Source organism: Ochotona princeps, chromosome 15 (genome assembly GCF_030435755.1).
Source record: "Ochotona princeps isolate mOchPri1 chromosome 15, mOchPri1.hap1, whole genome shotgun sequence".
In the NCBI taxonomy this organism is placed as follows: domain Eukaryota; kingdom Metazoa; phylum Chordata; class Mammalia; order Lagomorpha; family Ochotonidae; genus Ochotona; species Ochotona princeps.
In genome coordinates this window covers 22,599,674-22,618,993 of record NC_080846.1, presented here as the reverse complement: position 1 = coordinate 22,618,993, position 19,320 = coordinate 22,599,674, and the positions used below count along the sequence as shown (strand labels likewise).

General features: G+C 43.4%; 1 protein-coding gene across 1 annotated transcript in view; it reads right to left on the bottom strand.

Annotated features, from left to right (window-relative positions):
• The window catches only part of HMGA2 (high mobility group AT-hook 2), a 123,335-nt gene extending 112,581 nt beyond the window's left edge, over nt 1–10,754 (bottom strand). The window contains exons 1-3 of the mRNA XM_058673212.1: nt 10,660–10,754; nt 9,659–9,963; nt 6,945–7,031 (exon numbers count right to left, since the gene is read on the bottom strand). Of these exons, the coding sequence (XP_058529195.1) occupies nt 6,945–7,031; nt 9,659–9,769 (198 nt within the window). The 5' untranslated portion in view covers nt 9,770–9,963; nt 10,660–10,754. The remainder of the gene's footprint in view (nt 1–6,944; nt 7,032–9,658; nt 9,964–10,659) is intronic.
• Nucleotides 10,755–19,320: the final 8,566 nt, after the last annotated feature.

Sequence of the window (19,320 nt, the reverse complement as noted above, 5' to 3'; positions counted from 1 at the left end):
ATTACACCATGAGGTTTCAAATGGTTCATGGAAAATTGAACTAGAGGTTTATTTGAGTGCAAAGAATATTAAAGTGCATGCTCAATCTTTTCTCATAATATGGATGTTCTCTGAACTTTAGAACTCTCCCTATGTGTGTGTTAGTTCCCTTTTACCATCAGAATTGTGGAGCCTGGTAAACATTTAAAACTTGTTTCCTCTAGCTCTCTTATTTAACAAACATGAAAACTTCTGGATTAACAAATTCCCAAGGGCACAGCCCTATAGTTTATTGAGACGTCTGTGGGCATCAGTTGCAGGAGGCACACCTTGGTTCCCATTGTCTTTTTAATCCCGTGGTCATCTGCCAAGAGTTTCTCAAAAGCTAAATTCCAGCTGCATTTCAAATCAATGGAGATATCAGAAACATATTTTCTGAAATCTGCTATCCATAGAATAGTTATAGTTGTGGAAAGGGTATATGTTTAGAATCAAAGTTGAATTCAAACCCTGGTGCCACCATCTACCAGACCTGGGCGTTGAACTTTCCAGAACTTATATCTGAGTCAGTTTTCTCTCATTTGTGGCACTGAAACCATAGTGCCAACTCACAAGATTAAAGGAGCTAACGTACCAGAAGCTTCAGAAAGTTTGTGGAAAGCAGGATTTAAAGATGACCACTTTTTTTATGATGATCATGATGATGACATTTTTAATGAACTTTTGGAAGCTCCTTCCTATATATAAGGTACCTGACAAAAGTTATGGCATTTGGTAGGTACTCAACTGCATTTTTTTCTCTTTCTTCTTATCTAAAAATGATATTCTTAAGAAAAACACTGACTGACTCTGATTTCTGAGCATTTTCTTACTTAATTAAGGCAGCTATTGCATCCTCTGATTCTAGCTTCATGGAAGATTAAATTGAACCTGTTCTAGCTGACAAAAAACAGACTGATTTTACAGTAGTAAAGGGTCAGTTCTTTGGTAAGAGAATCCAAATCTTCATGAGATAGTTTAAACAGCAAAAATATACTTTCTATGGTGATAGTCAAATGGGAAGTTAAAAATAAAATATTTTCAACTTTATTACAGACTTGGACAAAAGCAGAGACTAGCAATTAAAAGTTCTAGCAATTAAAATTTCTCATTTCAGGATCAAATTTAGACAGCTCTTAAATTTGTGCTTTTCTGAATGCTCTCATCATATCTTATATGGATTGTACTAGATGTTACACGGAAGCCAGAACTTCCTTACTCCAATCAATCCATGCATCTTAACAACAACAAAAGAGAGCTAGTAAGATACCTGTGGAGTGTTTTTGTTTTGTTTTCAGGTGTTTGATTTTTTTTCCCCAGTAGGACTAATAGCTGATGGACCCGAAAGTATTCAGAACCAACTAACTAAAGTCTAGAAAATCACATTTTATTTCTTTTATATGCTTTTTGGAAAACTATAAACAGTGTGAATCAGAGTACGCTGGCATCGAAATCAACTGGATCACCCAATCAGACCAAGCATTAAATAAGTTCCAAATTTACTCCTTTGATAGCATGGTCTTACGAGTTTTCCAGTTTGGGGTGGATCCATTTTTCAAATGTTTAATAGATACTACAAATTTCTCTCACCCTCTATTTTCAATAGGAAGCATAAAAGTCCACAAATTAAAACCAATACCAAAATGACAAACAGAGGCAATCAATTTCAAAAGATGCAACTCTCCTCCTCTAAGTCTTCCTTCTACCTCATTTATGATTACAAAGACTAATAGCAATGACGAAAGAGTTAGCAGGAGTTATCTTCTAAGCAAACTGTTTCCTATATTATCCTATATAAGAGAGTGTCTTGGGTCCTGGGCTGGTGGCATAGCAAATTGGTTTTCCTCCTATAGCACTGGCATCCCATGTGGACGTTGGTTCTAGTCTCAGCTCCTCCAGTTGCAACCCAGTACCCTCTTTGTGTCCTGCGAGGGCAGTGAAGGATGGCTATGTCCTTGGATCACTCCGCTCCCACATGGGAAATGGGTTACCTGAATAGGGTAGGGCTTCTGCCATTGCAGCCATATAGGGAGTGAAACAGTGGATGGAAGACCTCTCTCTTTGTCTTCTCTCTTTTCCTCTCTCTACAAAAATCTTTCTTTCCAGTAAAAATGAACAAAATATTTTTCTTTAAAAAAAAATGTCTTTACTACTGCTAATTGAAATCCATCAGAGTACGCCATTAAAAACTGTTCAAGCTGGGTGCAACAGCCTAGCGGTTAAAGACCTCACCTTGAATGCACTGGCGTCCCATATGGGTGCCAGTTCTAATCCTGGCAGCCCCACTGACTCACCTTGCTTGTGGCCTGGGAAAGCAGTCAAGGACAGCCCAAAGCCTTGGGACCCTGCATCTGTGTGGGAGACTCGAAAGAAGCTCTTGGCTGCTGTCTCCTGGCTTCGCATCAGTTTAGCTCCAGCCGTTGCGGCCACTTGGGGAATGAACCATCAGACAGAAGACCTTCCTATCTGTCTCTCCTCCTCTCTGTATATCTGCTTTTCTGATAAAAATAAATAAATCTTTAAAAAAACCCTGTTCAGTGTATTAAAGTAATATAATAATCAACCACAGTCTTACAATGTAGTCAGGTCTCTATTCACCTTGTTCTCCTGGTTGGCATAATTTTTAAAAATCGTAACTAAAATCTTCCAAATCTAGGACAATAAAATTCAGTTTCTACCCTTGTGTCTAGCAATGTGGTTTCAAGAAGTGCTGTAGGAACTATAGAAAGTCAGCTAATGAGACAAGACAGTTTTGAAGGATTTAAATGACATAAAGTATCCTTCAGCATCTACTGTCAAGAAAGAACAGAAATGTAATACAATAGCAATCTCATATATTCAATCTCTTAAGCAAAACGATCCCTTGAGACATTGAGATAGAAATGAGCTAGAAATGGAGGTCAGCCAAAACAATGAGGAACTTTTGATGAAGGAGTTAGAAGACGATAGTTTCTGGAGACTTAGAACTATAGGGTTCCTGAAATCCAATTACTCCAGGAATTAATTCATATGCATCGGACTCTTCCATATGGGGTCATAATCTATGATGATTCACCAGAAAGAATTCATGGATGCCATTAGGTAAGTCTTAGTAACTCTCTAGTAAAGTTAAGCATAATAATTATAATAATAAACAACTCAAAATTTTAACCAAGTTAGACTGGAAGAATCAAGACAATGAAGAGACAACAGTTGGGCTTTACTTAATTCCACATGCCTAAATTCATTTGTATACTCAAAAAGGGACCTGAATTCCACAATGGAACTCAAATGCCCATTAAACATAGAGAAACCATATTGAATCACACTAGTACTGTAGAAACCATAAGATCTGTAAAACTTCTGTTATCTTCCATCCCTGACTTACCTTCCATCATGAGTGACCAAAGTCACTCCAATTGTGCTACTACAGTCTAATGAAAACTCTGTCCGCACTCAGCAACTATACTGTGATTCATCTGAAGGAATGAGTAAAACTCACATCCCCTCTTCCTAAACTGTTTGTGATGGCTGGCAGTAATATCTTACTGAAAAGCAATTACACTGTAGGAATGCCCCATGAGTAGAAGAGGCACAGCCTTGTCTGAGGAGGATCCAGTTGATATCAGACCTTCTTCTAATGGCAAATTGAAAACAGAAAGTAAATATTCTGACCACAGAATTGAAAATATACATACTTCACCTACACAATATTTTCACCCTGCATTTTGTTCTCTGGGTTTAGATATCACACACACACACACACACACACACACAAGCAAATGAAGGTCAAGCAAAGCTATGACATGAAACTATCTCACACCTGCGATATTTTTTCTATACTCATTTAATCAAAATTTCATGAAACTTCAGGGAAAAATTTTCTAACAGCACTTGAATAAGATAGGCTTGACACTTAAGGCTGAATGTGACATGTGACTATTAACACTGAAAAATTAGGGACAGCTCCCTCCAGTGCTTTCTGATAAAGAAGAAGGAACAGCAAAACCCTAAAGAATTTCATAGATTGTATCTTCCTTTTCTCTTAACATGGGAGACATCAAAACACGAAGTATTTCCATCCAGCCCAGCCATGAAAAAACACAACAAACAGGGAATTTAGAGACAATTGGTCAAACGAATATTTCAAGTTAAAAGGGCAAACACATACATATGAGTATAAACATACACACATACATTGGATAAGTTATATATTTCGGAAAACAGCCTATGATTAATTTTATTCATTTAATGATATGAAACTAATTCAGGGACAGATTTTCAACAGTAGGATTGGTGTTCTCAGGAATGGTTAGAATTACCACATAATGACCATCCCTGGGAATAGATCTGCGAGCAGTCTAAGTGGACTGAGAAATAATTATCTTTTCTACATGCTTTGTCAAGTTTCACACTGTTAATTTTCTAGCAAGCAGTTTTGTTTTTAAATGCCCCAAGACCAGTTACAGAGTCCAAACACATTTTATAAGCAGCAAGAAATTTTAAACACACAATATCATCAAGGTTTCAGTGGATGGTGCATCCTCAACACATTTACAGCGTTTTTTTCTCTCACATACTTACCAGTTTTTGAAACAAATTTTTCATTGCGATGTATCTCAGTTTTCAGGAAAATACCCAATTTATTAAATTACAGAAGCCTGCCCATATCCTGGTCAGTCTAGCAGGACATGTTTATCTTACATGTTATGAGCAATATAACAATTTCTAAAATATTTGCATTAAAAACTATATTTTGAGAATACAATACATGTTTGACAAACAAGTATATGTTCAATCATCATGTTAATATAGGGTGGTAGCATACTCAATAAACACTGATTTGAATGTGAAATACTTTGTTAACACATGCCATGAACAATTCATCAATGTCATTCATTATTTTGCAAAGTATTATCTTCTCCAAATGAAGCGTAATTTATAAAACTGAAGAAAAATAACAGTCATGTTATGGCAAATGTATTTATTCACTTTATTGGAAAAGGAACTTTTCTAACAAAATTGTATGAAACAATTGTGTATGGGAGAATGAGATTTCAGAGAGCTGCTTTGAGTAAAAGAAAACTTATTTCTCTTTTGGAAATTATAACAGTATATCAAGAAGATGAAAGAGGTCATTTGTAAACACCTTTCAGTAAAGTCGGTAAAAATAAAACTCCTGAGCAATAGATAACATCTTGTTGTAGGTGGTTAAATCAGGCATGAGTCCAGATTTCCATTTTTTTTTCCCCTTCAGAATTTGTACCCAGTGGTGAATTTTTTTTTTAAATAAAGAGAATGTGGTGGGATCATTTCTATCTCTTATTCAAAAAAATGTAATACAATGAGATCTGGAGAGTAACATCTTATGTATTAACTTCAAAGTAATTGACTTATGGTAGGATTTAATGACTTTTTTTTTCCTGAGGGATACCCCAACGATGAATTTTTCAAAGCAGCTATATCACAGCTTTGGGGTTTGTTACATACCTACCAAGATAGTTCTGTCCCATCTTCTCAGGTAGTTAAGTTGTATAAACTGCACACTTATGCAACACAAAGAAAACTACTTGATAAAATTAGTCCTTTTGTATTAATTTACAAACCAGTTAGAATGGGACAAAATAGGAAAAATATTCATATTAAGTATACCAGCTTATTTATGGGCATTTTTAAATAAGGTTATTGAATGCTACTTAAAAGTCTGTTGATTAAATGTGAATCACAATGAAATCTAAACTCAGAGAATGGCACTTTAGTTTAAATGCATGGGAAGTTTGTTCCTTTAACTCCATTCAAAACTGTGGAAACAAAACAGATAAGAGCTCCTAGCTCCCTCCTAAATAATTTTATATGTATCACCAGTTGCTATGGCAGTGTACTACATACTGTAAACTATCATACTTAATATGGTTAATGCCCACAGTTACATGGAAAACCACCCAAAACATTAATTCCAAAAAGATGAGTATACAGCCCACTCAAACAAATATTGTAAAATGCTGTACTAAAATCTATTAAAAAGATATATCAAAGTTTTCTGCTAATTTTTGAGCTTTTGTTTTCAACTTCTACATAAGCTTACAGATAAAATGAAGAAACTTTTTTCCAACTTATTTATAAAACCATAAAAATGACTTTTGTATTCATCTTCCCTTCTGTATATAGATGCACTGAACCAAGTTTGACTCTTGGCTAACTCAAAAACAACCAACATACAGCTATTTTAAGCTATACTTTAAAATGTACTAAGAAAACACTGAACCTTACACTTGACTGTGTCTTATCCTGCCCAAAACTATAGATTAAGCGAGTCAAATATTTTGCTTTTTTTTTTTAAAGTAACTTCTCATTGTCCAATTCAGAGTATTCATTTGATGGAAAGGCTTTTTTGAAATTATGACAAACTATATGGCAGGTTTATTATAAAATAAATGATTTTCTTAGTAATCACCTTTAAGGTTTTGATATTGACAACTTTTTTCAGTATCATCTTTCTGGCAAAGTACTACACTTTAACAGAGGTACTTGGTTTGTAGCAGTCATATAAAGAAGCATAAAGTGTGTCTCTACTGTTTTACAGAAGAAATTACAAAAATGTCATCACCCAGCAAAACTCACAGTTAGGGTTTGTTTTTAACTATTTCATAACTTTTACCTACTGTGTTATTTTCCACCTCCCTTTACCTTCTTAGCCCCATCTTCATTTTATTATTTGGTATTTGCTTTAAAAATAAACACTCTAAGCATCTCCATGAACTTGGTATGCTAAACATCTGCTTAGAAAAAAGGTTAATTCTCTTCTAACTAATGTTAACTGTAGGAAATGAGTCTTGGGTGACCCAGTTGGGCCGGCTCCTTAGGTGTGGATTTAGAATGCGAAAATTACAGGAGGGCGCCAGTAAGTCATGGATGAAATCAGGAGAGCTTGACTTTAAAACTCTCACCTTTTGAGCTGCTTTGGAAGGACTCTTGTTTTTGCTGCCTTTAGGTCTTCCTCTGGGTCTCTTAGGAGAGGGCTCACAGGTTGGCTCCTAATTGTAAGAAAAAAAAGAAAATGCTGTTGTGGCAAGATGTCTAAAAGAAACTGGTCCTGAATCTTTGGCTTGATTTTTCTGTCTATTGAGTAGTTGGTAGAACACATTCAGTTCAAGGATAAAGGGATGGGAATGGGACTGAGTTTCCAGAAAGGGGAAGTAACTACACTTTAAATAAAAAGTTCAAAGAGGAAACTATTTTGCACATGAAAACTGGATTCCATTTCAGACCTCAAATAGTAACAAAGTCTGAAAAGGATGCATGTTCTGGAGGGTCATATATTTTGAATAAGCAAATTGACAGGCTATTCATTTGGAAACACATGGCGGTAACAAGCATTTTTATAAAACAACATTCCACCGGCATTTCAAACAGAAATGTAAAAGCAACCCAGCAGCAATTTCAACAATCTTCCACCTTGAGAGAGTGGCTTTTTAACCAACCCTCAGTACCTGCACGCTGGGTTGATTATGACACAAGCGGCATACACTAAGTGAAATATTGGAGCAATTATCCAAACTCTTCAGCTGAAAATAACTCCATTCTCCCTAAAATTTCCAAATAATTACGGTAAAAACTGTGGTGGGAGGTTTTGCTTGAATTATCTAGATAATTGCTTCAATTCATTCTCCGCTTCCTTTTGGAGATGTCAGGCATGGCCTCCGTCGTAAATTTAAATATCTTTTGATACAAATAAACATATTTTATTCAAAACGTTCTTTTGAGGAAAAAAAAAAACCTCTTCTAGGGGGTGAGCTGGAGAAAACTAAAAGGGACTGGGGTGGGGGAGGTGAGGAGAAAGGAAGGCAGAAAGAAGCAATCATGAGGTGCAGCACTGGAAGTGGCTCTTATGCCCAGTTGTAAATAGCCCAGTGGTTAAGAGAATGTGATGGTTAATATCCCATACCCTTCAATGATTACCCAGTGAATCATCTATTCAGTTTCAGTGATTAGATGAGACTAATGAACTTAAAACGCATGAACGTTCTTACTGAAGATTCGCACCCTATTTACAAAATCTGGGGGGAAGTTCCCCTGTAAGTCTCTAACCCGCGGCCAGGGTCTGTGGGCACAACCACAGCGCGCACAGCCGAGACACCCAGTTCTTTCTTTGTGAACTCCTCCTTCACCCAAAGGTAAAGGGGGAAGGGGGAAAAAAAGGCCACCTCCAGGTCTCCTGGCATTTTCTTTAGGAATCAGGGGCGGGGGTGCAATTAGTAACCTCAGAGAAAGAAGGGCTCCGGGTGGGAAATGAGGGGGAGGGCAGGGACTTCTTGGGAGGTGTAAACCAGGATCCCAACGCGGTATGAAGTGTCGCTGGGACAGAGCGGGAAAACTCCGGCGCCTCTACACCGGTTTGTTTCCTTTGATGATTTCAAAAAAGGTACAACCCTCTCAGTTGTTTTTTTTTTTTTTTTTTTTTTTTTTTTTTTTTTTTTAAACGCACGGGCTAGCCAACTCAGTTCAGCGTCCCCACCTTGCTCTCGGGCAGCTTCGGGACTCGGCTTATTTTCTAATCGGTCTGTTTACCAAGAAGGAAGTGATTTAGGTTAAAGGACGAAGGAGAAGTTTTAAAGCCCGAGGAAGTGGAATTTAAATGTTCTCAATAGACACGTCTCGTTGCAACTCTGCCCGCCGAGGCTTGGAAGTTGCAGCGAACCAAACCCTGAGCCCTGGGTTCTGCAAGCGCCGGCTGCACGCTTAATTGGTTGCATCCGCAGACAAAACCCTCTACTCCGCGGGGTCCCGGGAGCCCCTAGATTGTCCCTCCCAACCCCCAGCAACTCGCCCTAGAGAATATATTTACTCTCTGCAGCTCTGAGGTGCGTAGTTCAGGCGGGGCAAAAATCGCGTGGCGTGCAGGGCGAGAAAGTGATCCAGCCACCTCGTACCCTCCGGGACGCTCCGTCCAACGTGCCCTCGGCGGGGCGAGTTCACCTCGTCTGGCGGGGCCCCGGGCTTTGTGGTGGCCCCTTTCTCCGGGCCACCTCCGGCGGCCGCAGCGCCCCATTTTAAAAGCCCTAAGTGGAACGGGCAGCCCCGGGTCCCTACTCGCGTTCTTTGTCGGGAGGGCGCGAATCTAGGGCCACTAAGAGCTTAGAGAGGGCGCCAAGGGGGCGGCTGCGGCGCTCCAGCCTCCCGCCGACAAGCAGCCCCGAGAGGCTCGAGGGTCTCCAGGGCTCCAGCCCCAGCAGCCCTGACAGACTCGAGCGCCCCTGTCCTCGGCACCTTCTTCCTCCAAAGCAACTGCAAACGCGGCTGCAAAGCGCTGGCGAGCCGCGGACTGTGGGACCCCGCCGCCTCCAGTCACCCAGCGACACCGCGCTCCTCAGAGCGGCGCACAATAGCGAAAGTCTGAGGGCGCACGGAGCCCGACCCCACCTCCCGCCTCCCTCAGAGGCCCGCCGCGGCTCCCCATCTTCCCGCGCCTAGGGACGCGGGCGCCCGGGACTCGCCGGCGCCCCCGGAGTGGGAGGGGGTGGACTCAGCCGGCCGCCCTTAGGGTCCGGGGGCCGCGGTCACTGGGTTCCCGCGCTTGGGTGGCCCCACGCTTCGCGGGGCCCCGACTGGGAAGGGGGGAAGCCGGGGTGGGCCGGCGCTCCCGCGGCGCCCCCGTACTGACTTGCTGTTGCTTCCTGGGTCGGCCGCGTCCTCTCTTCTGAGGCGTCGGGGCGGCAGGTTGTCCCTGGGCTGAAGTGGACGGCTGCCCGGCGCCTTCCCCGCGTGCGCTCATCCTGCGTCCCGCCGCCGCCGCCGCTACCGCCGCTGCAGGCGCTGCGCCTCGGCCGCCCGAATCTGCCCGGCACCTTTCGGAGACGCGGGTGGAAGGTGGAGGAGCGGGCGCTTGTGGGCACGGCTGGGCGCGCTGAGAGGGCTGTGTGGCTTAGGCTGCCGCCGCTGCCACCATCAACACCGGACGTCCAGCGGCTGCCAAAAAGAGAGAGAAGAGGGGAGGAGGAGAAAAGGAGGCGCTGCCAGCGGCTGCGGTGGGTGGGTGCCGGAGGTGGAGGTGGTGGCGGAGGTGGAGGTAGCGAGGAGGAGGGGAGCGAAGGAGAAGGGAAGAGAGATCTGGGCTTAGGGGAGGCTCTTCTCTCGGGCCGGGATCAGGACGTGAGGGCACCAGGAACACTTGGGAAGCGGTTGGGAGAGGAAAGAGACTTGGAGTGAATTGTGTCCCTTAAAATGTTAGGCGGGGGAAGAATTCCTCCTCCTCTTCCCCTCCGCGCCGAGAGAGAGAGAGAGAGAGAGAGAGAGAGAGAGGAGAGAGAGAGAGAGAGAAAGCACGCTCTGAGAAGTCAGCAAAGGGAGGATGGGGAGATTCGGATGCAATCAGCTCGGGTACTAAGAATGAGCAAGGGACAGAGCAGTGGGTGGCACCGCGCCTCCTCGGGTGGCGGGAGCCGGCGGCTGCAGCACCAGAGTCGGAGCGGGACCGCTGCTCGCTCCTGCGTTTTGCAGCAAGCGCGCGCGGCCGGGGCTGGAAGTTTTCTGAGCCCCTGGCCTGGGATCCGAGCGGGATGTGTGTGTGTGTGTGTGTGTGTGTGTGTGTGTGTGTGTGCGCGCGCGCGCGCTCGCCGGGGGCCGGGGGGTGGGAGGGATGGGGGCGGCAGGGGGAGTGCCCACCTCTAATCGTGGGCGGATAAAGGGGAGGGGGCTGCGCAGGAGGAAAAGTATGAGGAGGAGGGAGGACAGGCGGACCGCCGAGCCCAGGCGCCTGGCGGTGGGCCAGACACAGTGTTCGAAATACAACTGCCTTGGCGGCGGCGGCGCCCGGGTGCCACCCGGAGCCCGGCTCACGTGCTCCCGCCTGGCGGCGGGGTTAAAGGGACAGGCCGGGGATGCCGGGCCCGCCCGCCGCGGGCCTCGCCCCGCCGGCTGCCTGAGGTCACCGCGGGGCGGTAATCCAGAGAAGGCGCGGGAACGCCGCTGTCCCACACCCACGCTTCGAGGGCTAGGCACTTACCTGCGCCTCCACAGTGAGGAGCCAACACTTTGCAGGAAGCATCTAACTGACCTGACTACAGAGTTCCGGCCCTGGTGAGTGGGAAGCGGCTGCCAGGCAGCAGGAGGGGACCTCTGACAGCCCGCGGCAGCCGCGAGATGTTCTGCCTGAGGAGCGCACAGTCGGGCGCGCACAAAGATACACACTCCCACACGTGCAGACAGGGACATAGTGACTCGGACGCAGATACACGGGCACCATGCACTCGTCTACACGCGCGTGCCCGCACACAGAAGGTCATGCATAAACACAGATACAGGCACACGTGCACACAATGTGCACACAGTCCGCCGAGCGCGCCCGCCTCTGCGCAGAGTTCCTTTCTCAGCGAAAGTCTACAGGCGACACGAAGTCTCCTCTGAGCTGACGCTGTGCAAACGGGGTTAAAACGCTCTCAGGGTAAAGGGGGCCGGGAGACCAATGACATCACAACGGCACGAATTGCCCAACATCCCTTGAATTTAGCTCCATTTAACCTTCTCCCTAAGAACTCTTTCCTCTCTTCACCCCCACCCCTACGTCCCAATTTTATAACCTGGGCTGTTGGCTTAGTTATGTGAATACCATGATGGCCACGGTCCGTTTTTAAAAGGGTGGAGTCCATTTTTTTAAAATGTACTTCTTTCCGTCTTTGAAAAACACAAACTCTGAAAACATTAGGTTCAGACTTTAATACATCACGGCCAAAACTATTTTGGACGAATTCCAAAGAAAAAAACTTTCACCAGGGGAAAGATTTCTCTTTCAAAGATACAGACCACCATTGGAATACAAACGCCTACTTTGCAGACCTGAACTGCGCGTTAGGCACCGCCAGGTTCCGCTGTGCCTGTGGAGGAGGCGCACGCCAATGTGTGCCACGGCGGGACTGCGCTGATTGGTCCGCGTTGCCATTTTAAATCCATTTCCAGCTGCCCTTTGCCGAGCTGGGACACTTAGCTGCACGTGGAGCACTCTGCAGAAACCCGGGGCTTCTTTGAGATCTGGGAACGCTTAGCTATGATGGAGAGGGAGAGCTCCCATCCCTCCAGATGGAGCCCAGCAGCTGACTGGGCAGGGAGGGAGATCTAACAGGAACCAAAGGTTCTGTCAGAACGTGGTTGAAAGATGGTGTCTTCATCAAAGGGATTGAAATTTCACCTACTGAACAACTGCAGTGACACTTCTTGATTGCCGAGGTTGAACATTTTTAAATATTGGTCACATATTTGCTTGGTGGTACACGCATTCTGCATACACACACACACACATACAGAGGCTGCTGGGTTTGTTTTTGTTTGCTTGCCTTTCATCAGGAGTGCAGATAAACTGAGAATGAATGTGGGCGGAAGTCACCCAAACTTTCTGTCAACCAGTTTTATACTCACGGTATCCACACCCTTTTTTGAAATGTACACAGAGGATAGCAAGTTGCATGGATCTCTAAAACTAAGAGAATTCCAGAAAAATTGAGGTTTGAGGATTGTCCAGCCACTTGTTTTCAGGACTCTTGGCGATCAAATCATTTTATCTTTCAAAGATATAAGAATAAAAACAAATACTCATTGGGTTTGTCTGACTCATTTTGTGTGCTTATCAGTTTTTGGAAGTTTTTTTTTTTTAATTTTCTGTAGGTGAGACGTTACCATTTATTTTCAACTTTAGGACGATTGGGACTTTTACTATAAAACATGTCCTTCCATATTCATCTTATAAAATTAAATGGCTAGGTCTTGTTATTAAGAATAAAGAAATTTTATACATTCACATTTGAGCCCCTCTGCCCTCAGTTTCTTAATGGTTCACTCTCTCTTCTTCCCATAGATGATGCGTCCAAGTTAAAAAAAGCCTCTGTTTAATTGGAGAACTTTCCAGGTGATTCCTATCCACTTTATTTTTTTAAAGATTTATCTATTTTTACTGGAAAGTCAGATATACAGAGAGGAGAGACAGATCTTCTGTCCCATGATTCACTCCCCAAGTGACCGCACTCTCCCGCACGGGTGCAGGGTCCCAAGGCTTTGGGCCATCCTCCACTGCTTTCCCAGGCCACAAGCAGGGAGCTGGATGGGAAGTGGGGCTGCCGGGATTAGAACCGGCGCTCATATGGGATCCTGGTGCATTCAAGGCGAGGACTTTAGCCACTGAGCCACCATGTCAGGCCCGATTCCGATCCACTTTAAACTGTTTGCTCTTCCACATCTACTACCAAATTGAACAATTAGCACCTTAGTAATATATATTAGCAAGATTTCTAATAATCTGTGACATAATTTAAATTAGTGCTAAGACCAGGTTAGCCTGTTATTGGGTGGTAAGATTGAGTGGATCACAAACATCTCTTTGAGAAATAGAACTGGACAAAGAATATCATGTGTCAAGTTTCCATTTTAGTTATGCAACAAGCATGCATGTTTTTAAGATGGATTTATTTACACCTTTTAATGTCTTGAAAACTGGGATGGTATCCTGAAATTATCTGTATTATTATTTTTCCTCTCCATATCTCAGCATCCTTGTTTCTAAAATAAAAGATCAATATAATCCCTGAAGCTTCACTAAATCATACGTAACATTTTATTCTTTAACTGTGACAAGTTTGCATGTGAATTGTATCTGTGTGTTCCCCGGAGACAGGTGGTAGTTTGGCCATTTATGCTTTGTACCAGCTTTGTCTAGGGATCATAAATGGACTTTTTAAAAATAAATCATAATGGACTTTTGTTACTTAGTAATTGATTGATATTACAAGGGTACTTCCAATAAAATTGTTTCGGCACCTGTTCCACAGAATTATCTTCAAAATTACCTTGACTAAATGAAAATTCATCTATGATGAAGGGATTGATGATCTCACATTGCATTCATACTTTAATATATTTATTAACGAAAGAGACACTTGAGGACTTGCTCAGATTACAACTGATTGAATTAATCGTGGATGTCCTTTGTGTGTAAACAGAAATTTGTTCTTGCCAGATAGTTTGAAAACTGCAGAAAAAAGTTGTAACTAATATTTAGTACATGCATAAGTATATATCTGCATTTAATATTAGTATAGTAGAAAGGAAATGCATATTTTGCATTTTTGGCTAAAAAAATCAATGATTTAAAAATACGCATTTACCTTACTTAAATCCATTATTTAGCAATTGTATCTCTTTGAACATGCTCAGTACGTGGTGACAAGCAGGAACAATGTTACTGAGTGTTTTCTTCCAGCGGCACTGAGAATAAGTTTTGCTCTTTACTGTTTTGTCCGGGGGAGGTGAAGTTTTCATAGTTCCACAGTCAGTTTATCAAACAATGAGTTTCTTCTCTCATTCATTCAAACAAACATACTCTGAGTTGGTTTTGCTGGAATCTCAGTAAAATTCTTCCAGGACTGCAGCATTACTTCATGTAAAACTAGAGAATTTTTTTTTAAAAAAAGAGAAAAGCAGAAACTAGGTGCTCATTTAACATCCATAGTTTATTCAACAGCTACTTTTGAGGACTTAATGTGTGCTGGGATTCATAACACATCCTTTTTTTGACAAAAGTCATGGAAGCAGAATAGAGGTGGAAGAGTTTACATTCAGCATCTCGTCTATTGACATTCTACCATTAGCCCACTCTTAGTCTATATAATTACCAAGTAGCTTTGGACACAAGGAGAAGTGTGGGCTTGGAAATCAGATTTAGAGACGGTAGGCACAGTAGGTAGGATCCTAAATGGTGCACAAGATTGTCTGCCTTGCATCCCCACCAGACACACAGGTACAAAATTCCTGGGACAATGATATGCTTAATTTTATCCCCACAGCTAGATGGTGTTATGCTGTATAGACATATCCAAACAAGCCTGACCTGATTGCTCATGTTCAAAACAGTTTCCTCTGGTTCATTTTCAGAGATGAAGCTGGAGATTTGAACTAAAAGAAGTTTTGATTCACCACCACTGCTTTCCGGATGGAGGGGAGATACGGCAAGGAATCGGTGGCAGGGGCAGGGCAGGGCAAGATGATCTCTGGCAGCTAAGGGCAACCTCAGTCTAACAGCAGGTAAGGAAATAGAGACCTTAGTTCTCTAACCACAAAGAATGGAATTCTGCCAACCAACAAGAATGAGCTGGAAGGGGCCATCTTCCCAGAGCCTCCAGACAAGAGCTCAGTCCCGCCCACACCTTGATTTCAAGCAGTTGACACCTAAGCTGGAAAAGCAGCCTGACTCCTGACATAGAACTTGACCTAATAAATGGGAATTTTAAGCTCTTACATGGGTAGTAACTTTTTCTATTTTATTTGACAAGCAAGACACAGAGACATCTTGCATGTCTGTTGACCTAATCAGTAAATTCCACAATGGCCATGTCCGGATCAGGTTGAAGCTAAGAGATCAAAACTTTATCCAGGACTCCCATGTGAATGGCAGGAACCCAGCCACTTGTGTTGTCATCTGCTGCCTTCCAGGCTGTGCATTAACAGGAAGCGATATCAGAAAGTGGAGGAGATGGGGCTAGGCACTCAAATGCGGGATTCACTGGTTAAGTGTTGCACTAACTGCCCATCTCTGTGGTAATTTGCTATGCAACTCTCACAGATTTCCTGATCGGCAGGCCCCTGAAACCACTGAAGGAGTGAGGCGACAGTGTTCAGCAGCACAAAAGACCAAAGACATTCTGATCAAGCATGTCTGTTTATTGTAATGCAATCACAAGCTTGTATAGACTAAGAAGAAAGGAGAAAACAGAAGGGTGTCTCCCAACAGGGCTCCCACCCAGCAGTGGCACAGTAATTGGCTAAATGACTTGTCTATCTCTCTGGACCGTCCAATCATGTCACAGGTCACGTGCAACACTCATGGCTGACAGGTAGACCATGGGTCATGTATACCAGGTAGGCTGGCAGGTAGCACCGACCACATTTGACTTGTCAGAGTTGCTTATCAAGGAAGTCCCAGCACAACTCGTCCAAGGACAAAGAGCAGAGACTGTGGTACTACTCACTGCCCTTGTATATATAACCAGTGAATGGGCCAGGTGGTGGTCTTGGGTAGCGGAGCACATTGTCAAGGGTTCCCTCCCTGTCACGGTATGTGTGTGTCTATGACCTTCCAAATAGACCAACCAGACAGGGATCCAAGCACGATCTCCCACATACAACGGTGCAAATTAAAATAAGAAAGATGTAACCAAGTAGTCTTCCCCTCCTTTCTCTATTCCGGGAGTTGAACCTTAGCACAACTACTCATACAATGCATCTAGAGGTGTTCCATATGGCTGCACCCTCCCAATAAACTACTTTCCCTATTTCTTTGGGTTTATTGTGCAGTAGTGGCCAACTCTAATTTCGATCCTCAGCATGGATGTTGTGGTCCAGTGGGTTTGCTGCCATTTAGGATGTCTTCATTCTGCATCAGAGGGCTGGTTCGAGTCCCAGCTGCACTGCTGATCCAGCTCCCTACTATGCACCTGGGACAGAGCAGATGATTGCCAAAGTACTTGAGTCTCTGCCAACCATGTGAGACACCTTGATGAAATTCCTGACTGCCAACTTCAGCCTGACCCAGGTGTGGTTGTGGTAGCCATTTGGAAAGTGAACCAGCAGTTAAAGGGCTCTTTCTCTCTTATATTCTTTATTCCTCACACAAAAGGTAGGGCAGAATTTCCTTCCACTGAGAAAGAGTCAGCTTTGCGAATTTGCTTGAGATAAATAAAAGGCTACAGAGTGACACTGGGGGCCTGGCATGGTGGCCTAGCAGCTGAAGTCCTCACCTTGCACGCATCAGGATCCCATGTGGGTGCCGGTTCTAATTCTGGCAGCCCATCTTCCCATCCAGCTCCCTGCTTGTGGCCTGGGAAAGCAGTCGAGGACAGCCCAAGGTCTTGGGACCCTGCACCCGCGTGGGAGACCCGAAGAATCCCCTGGCTCCTGGCTTTGGATCAGTTCAGCCCTGGCTATTACGGTCACTTGGGGAGTGAAACTTAAGACAGAAGATCTTCCTCTTTGTCTCTCCTTCCGTCTGTATATCTGCCTTTCCAACAAAAATAAATAAATCTTTAAAAAAAAAAAAGAAGTGACACTGGAAGCTAGGAAAGGCAAGGCTACCAGGTTAATATAACTACTGCTTCATCTCAACCTTTTGCTTCTGATCTCCCCATGCCCTCTGTGCCATGAAACCCCTGAGCCAACACATGAGAAGCTTGGTGATCTTGAAGCCACCAAGCCAGAGAGAGACCACAAGGAGAGGCCACACAGAGATAGAAATGCCAAGGGACACTCAGTGTGCCAGCTCTTATATCTTGGTCTTCCTATCAGCTGCCTAATGGATGAGTGCATGAGGGGCCGTCATTGACTTAAGGAGTTAAGTTGTTGCTTGAGATGCCAGCATGCTGTGAGTGCTGGCTCAAGTCCTGGCTGTTGCCTGCTAATGCACCTAGGGAGACACTGATGATGGTCCAGTCGCTTGGACTACTCACATAGGAGTTCTAAGCCTCTGGTTTTCTCCCAGGTGTTGCTACCATCTGGGGGGTGAGCCAGTGGATGAAAAATCTTGCTCTGTTTTCCCCTTCTCTCTAATTCTGCCTTTCAAATAAATACCATCTTCTAGAAAAATAGCTAAGTGTATGAACATTCTGACAAATTCTGGTCCTTTAAGTCATCCCAAGCTAATGTGAATTAGAGCAAACTGTAGAGAACTTTGGTGAGTTCTGCCCCAGCAGATGATGCTCAAGTTAGGCATGAATGTTTGACCTGGAAGTGAAGTTGACAGAAAGCTCACATCACACAGTAGAGTAGAGGTTTGCAATCCAGGTCCTGATTCCAGCTTCCTGTTCACGTGCATGCGGGAAGACAGCTGGTGATGGCTCAAGTGGTTGTTCATTGCCAATCAAATGGAAGACAAGGAATATGTCCCTGGTTCTTAATTTCAGCCCTTGGACATAATGGATATTTTGAGTGTGAATTCACTGACAACTCTCTCTCTTGCTCTCTCTCCTCCCTTCATCTTTCAAGTAAGTAAAGAAAAATTTTACAAAGAAAATGCAGGTGACTTAAAAGTTAAGAAAAAATTTTCTCCACTCATTCTATCACCAGAAGATAGTCCTGAACCATTTTAATTCTTCTAGACATTACATGAATGTACATGAGCTTACACCGACATTCAGATTCACAGCTTATTATCTAAATAATATATAATAAGTACTTTTGATATTTATGGATGGCTCTCTAAAACATCACTTATAATGGCTATACTATATGTATTTTTATTGGAAAATAAGATATACAGAGAGGAAGAGAGAGACAGAGAAGGATCTTCCACCTTCTGGTTCATTCCCCAAGTGGCCGCATCACCTGGAGCTCAGCCGATCCGAAACCAGGAGCTAGGAACTACTTCTGGGTCTAATCTGTGGGAGCAGGGTTCCAAGGCTTTGGGCCATCCTGGACTGCTTTTGCAGGCCACAAGCAGTGGAGCAAGATGGGAAGTGGGATCTCTGAGATTAGAACCAGCACCCATATAGCATTCCGGCATGTGCAAGGCGAGGACTTTGGCCACTAGGCTACCGCGCTGGACCCTACTATATGTATTCTGTGTATAAATAAATGAAGTAGAACACCTGGAATTAAGTGTTTAATGAAAAAATTTATGACAACTTTGTATAAAGCTGAGGAAATATGGCTTAGATGTCATGCATTCCTTTGTGCTGATATCAACTTAAAAGGTGGTCTCTTTTATCAGAATACTGTTATAATTTTCAAATTTTCAGATATTCTACATGTGAGGGATAGCTAACTGAATCAATACCCAAAGTAAAGTTTTAAAAAACTTAAAAAATTATAGTTTAAGGATATACCACAATTTAAGAATATAAATATAAAGAAGATAGTTTGAAAAAGAAAAAAAAGATGAACATACTAATATAAAATGACTTTAAAATAACTCTTATAATCACATATAAAACCAAGATAGATGTTGCTAAGATTTCACCTTATATCCGTTATCTCTTTGTGATTAATAGAGCACCTATGGCTTTCTGATCAACAATATGATCAACTGTAGAAACCACATTTCTGGGGCCTGGTGTGTAGCCTAGCAGCCAAAGTCCTTGCCTTGCACGCACTGGGATCCTATGTGGGTGCCAGTTCTAATCCTGGAAGCCCCACGTCCCATCCAGCTCCCTGCTTGTGGCTTGAGAAAGCAGTCAAAGACAGCTCAAAGCCTTAGGACCCTGCATCTGCATGGGAGACCCGAAGAATCCCCTGACTCCTGGCTTTGGATTGGCTTAGTACAGGCCGTTGCAGCCACTTGCAGAGTGAATTATT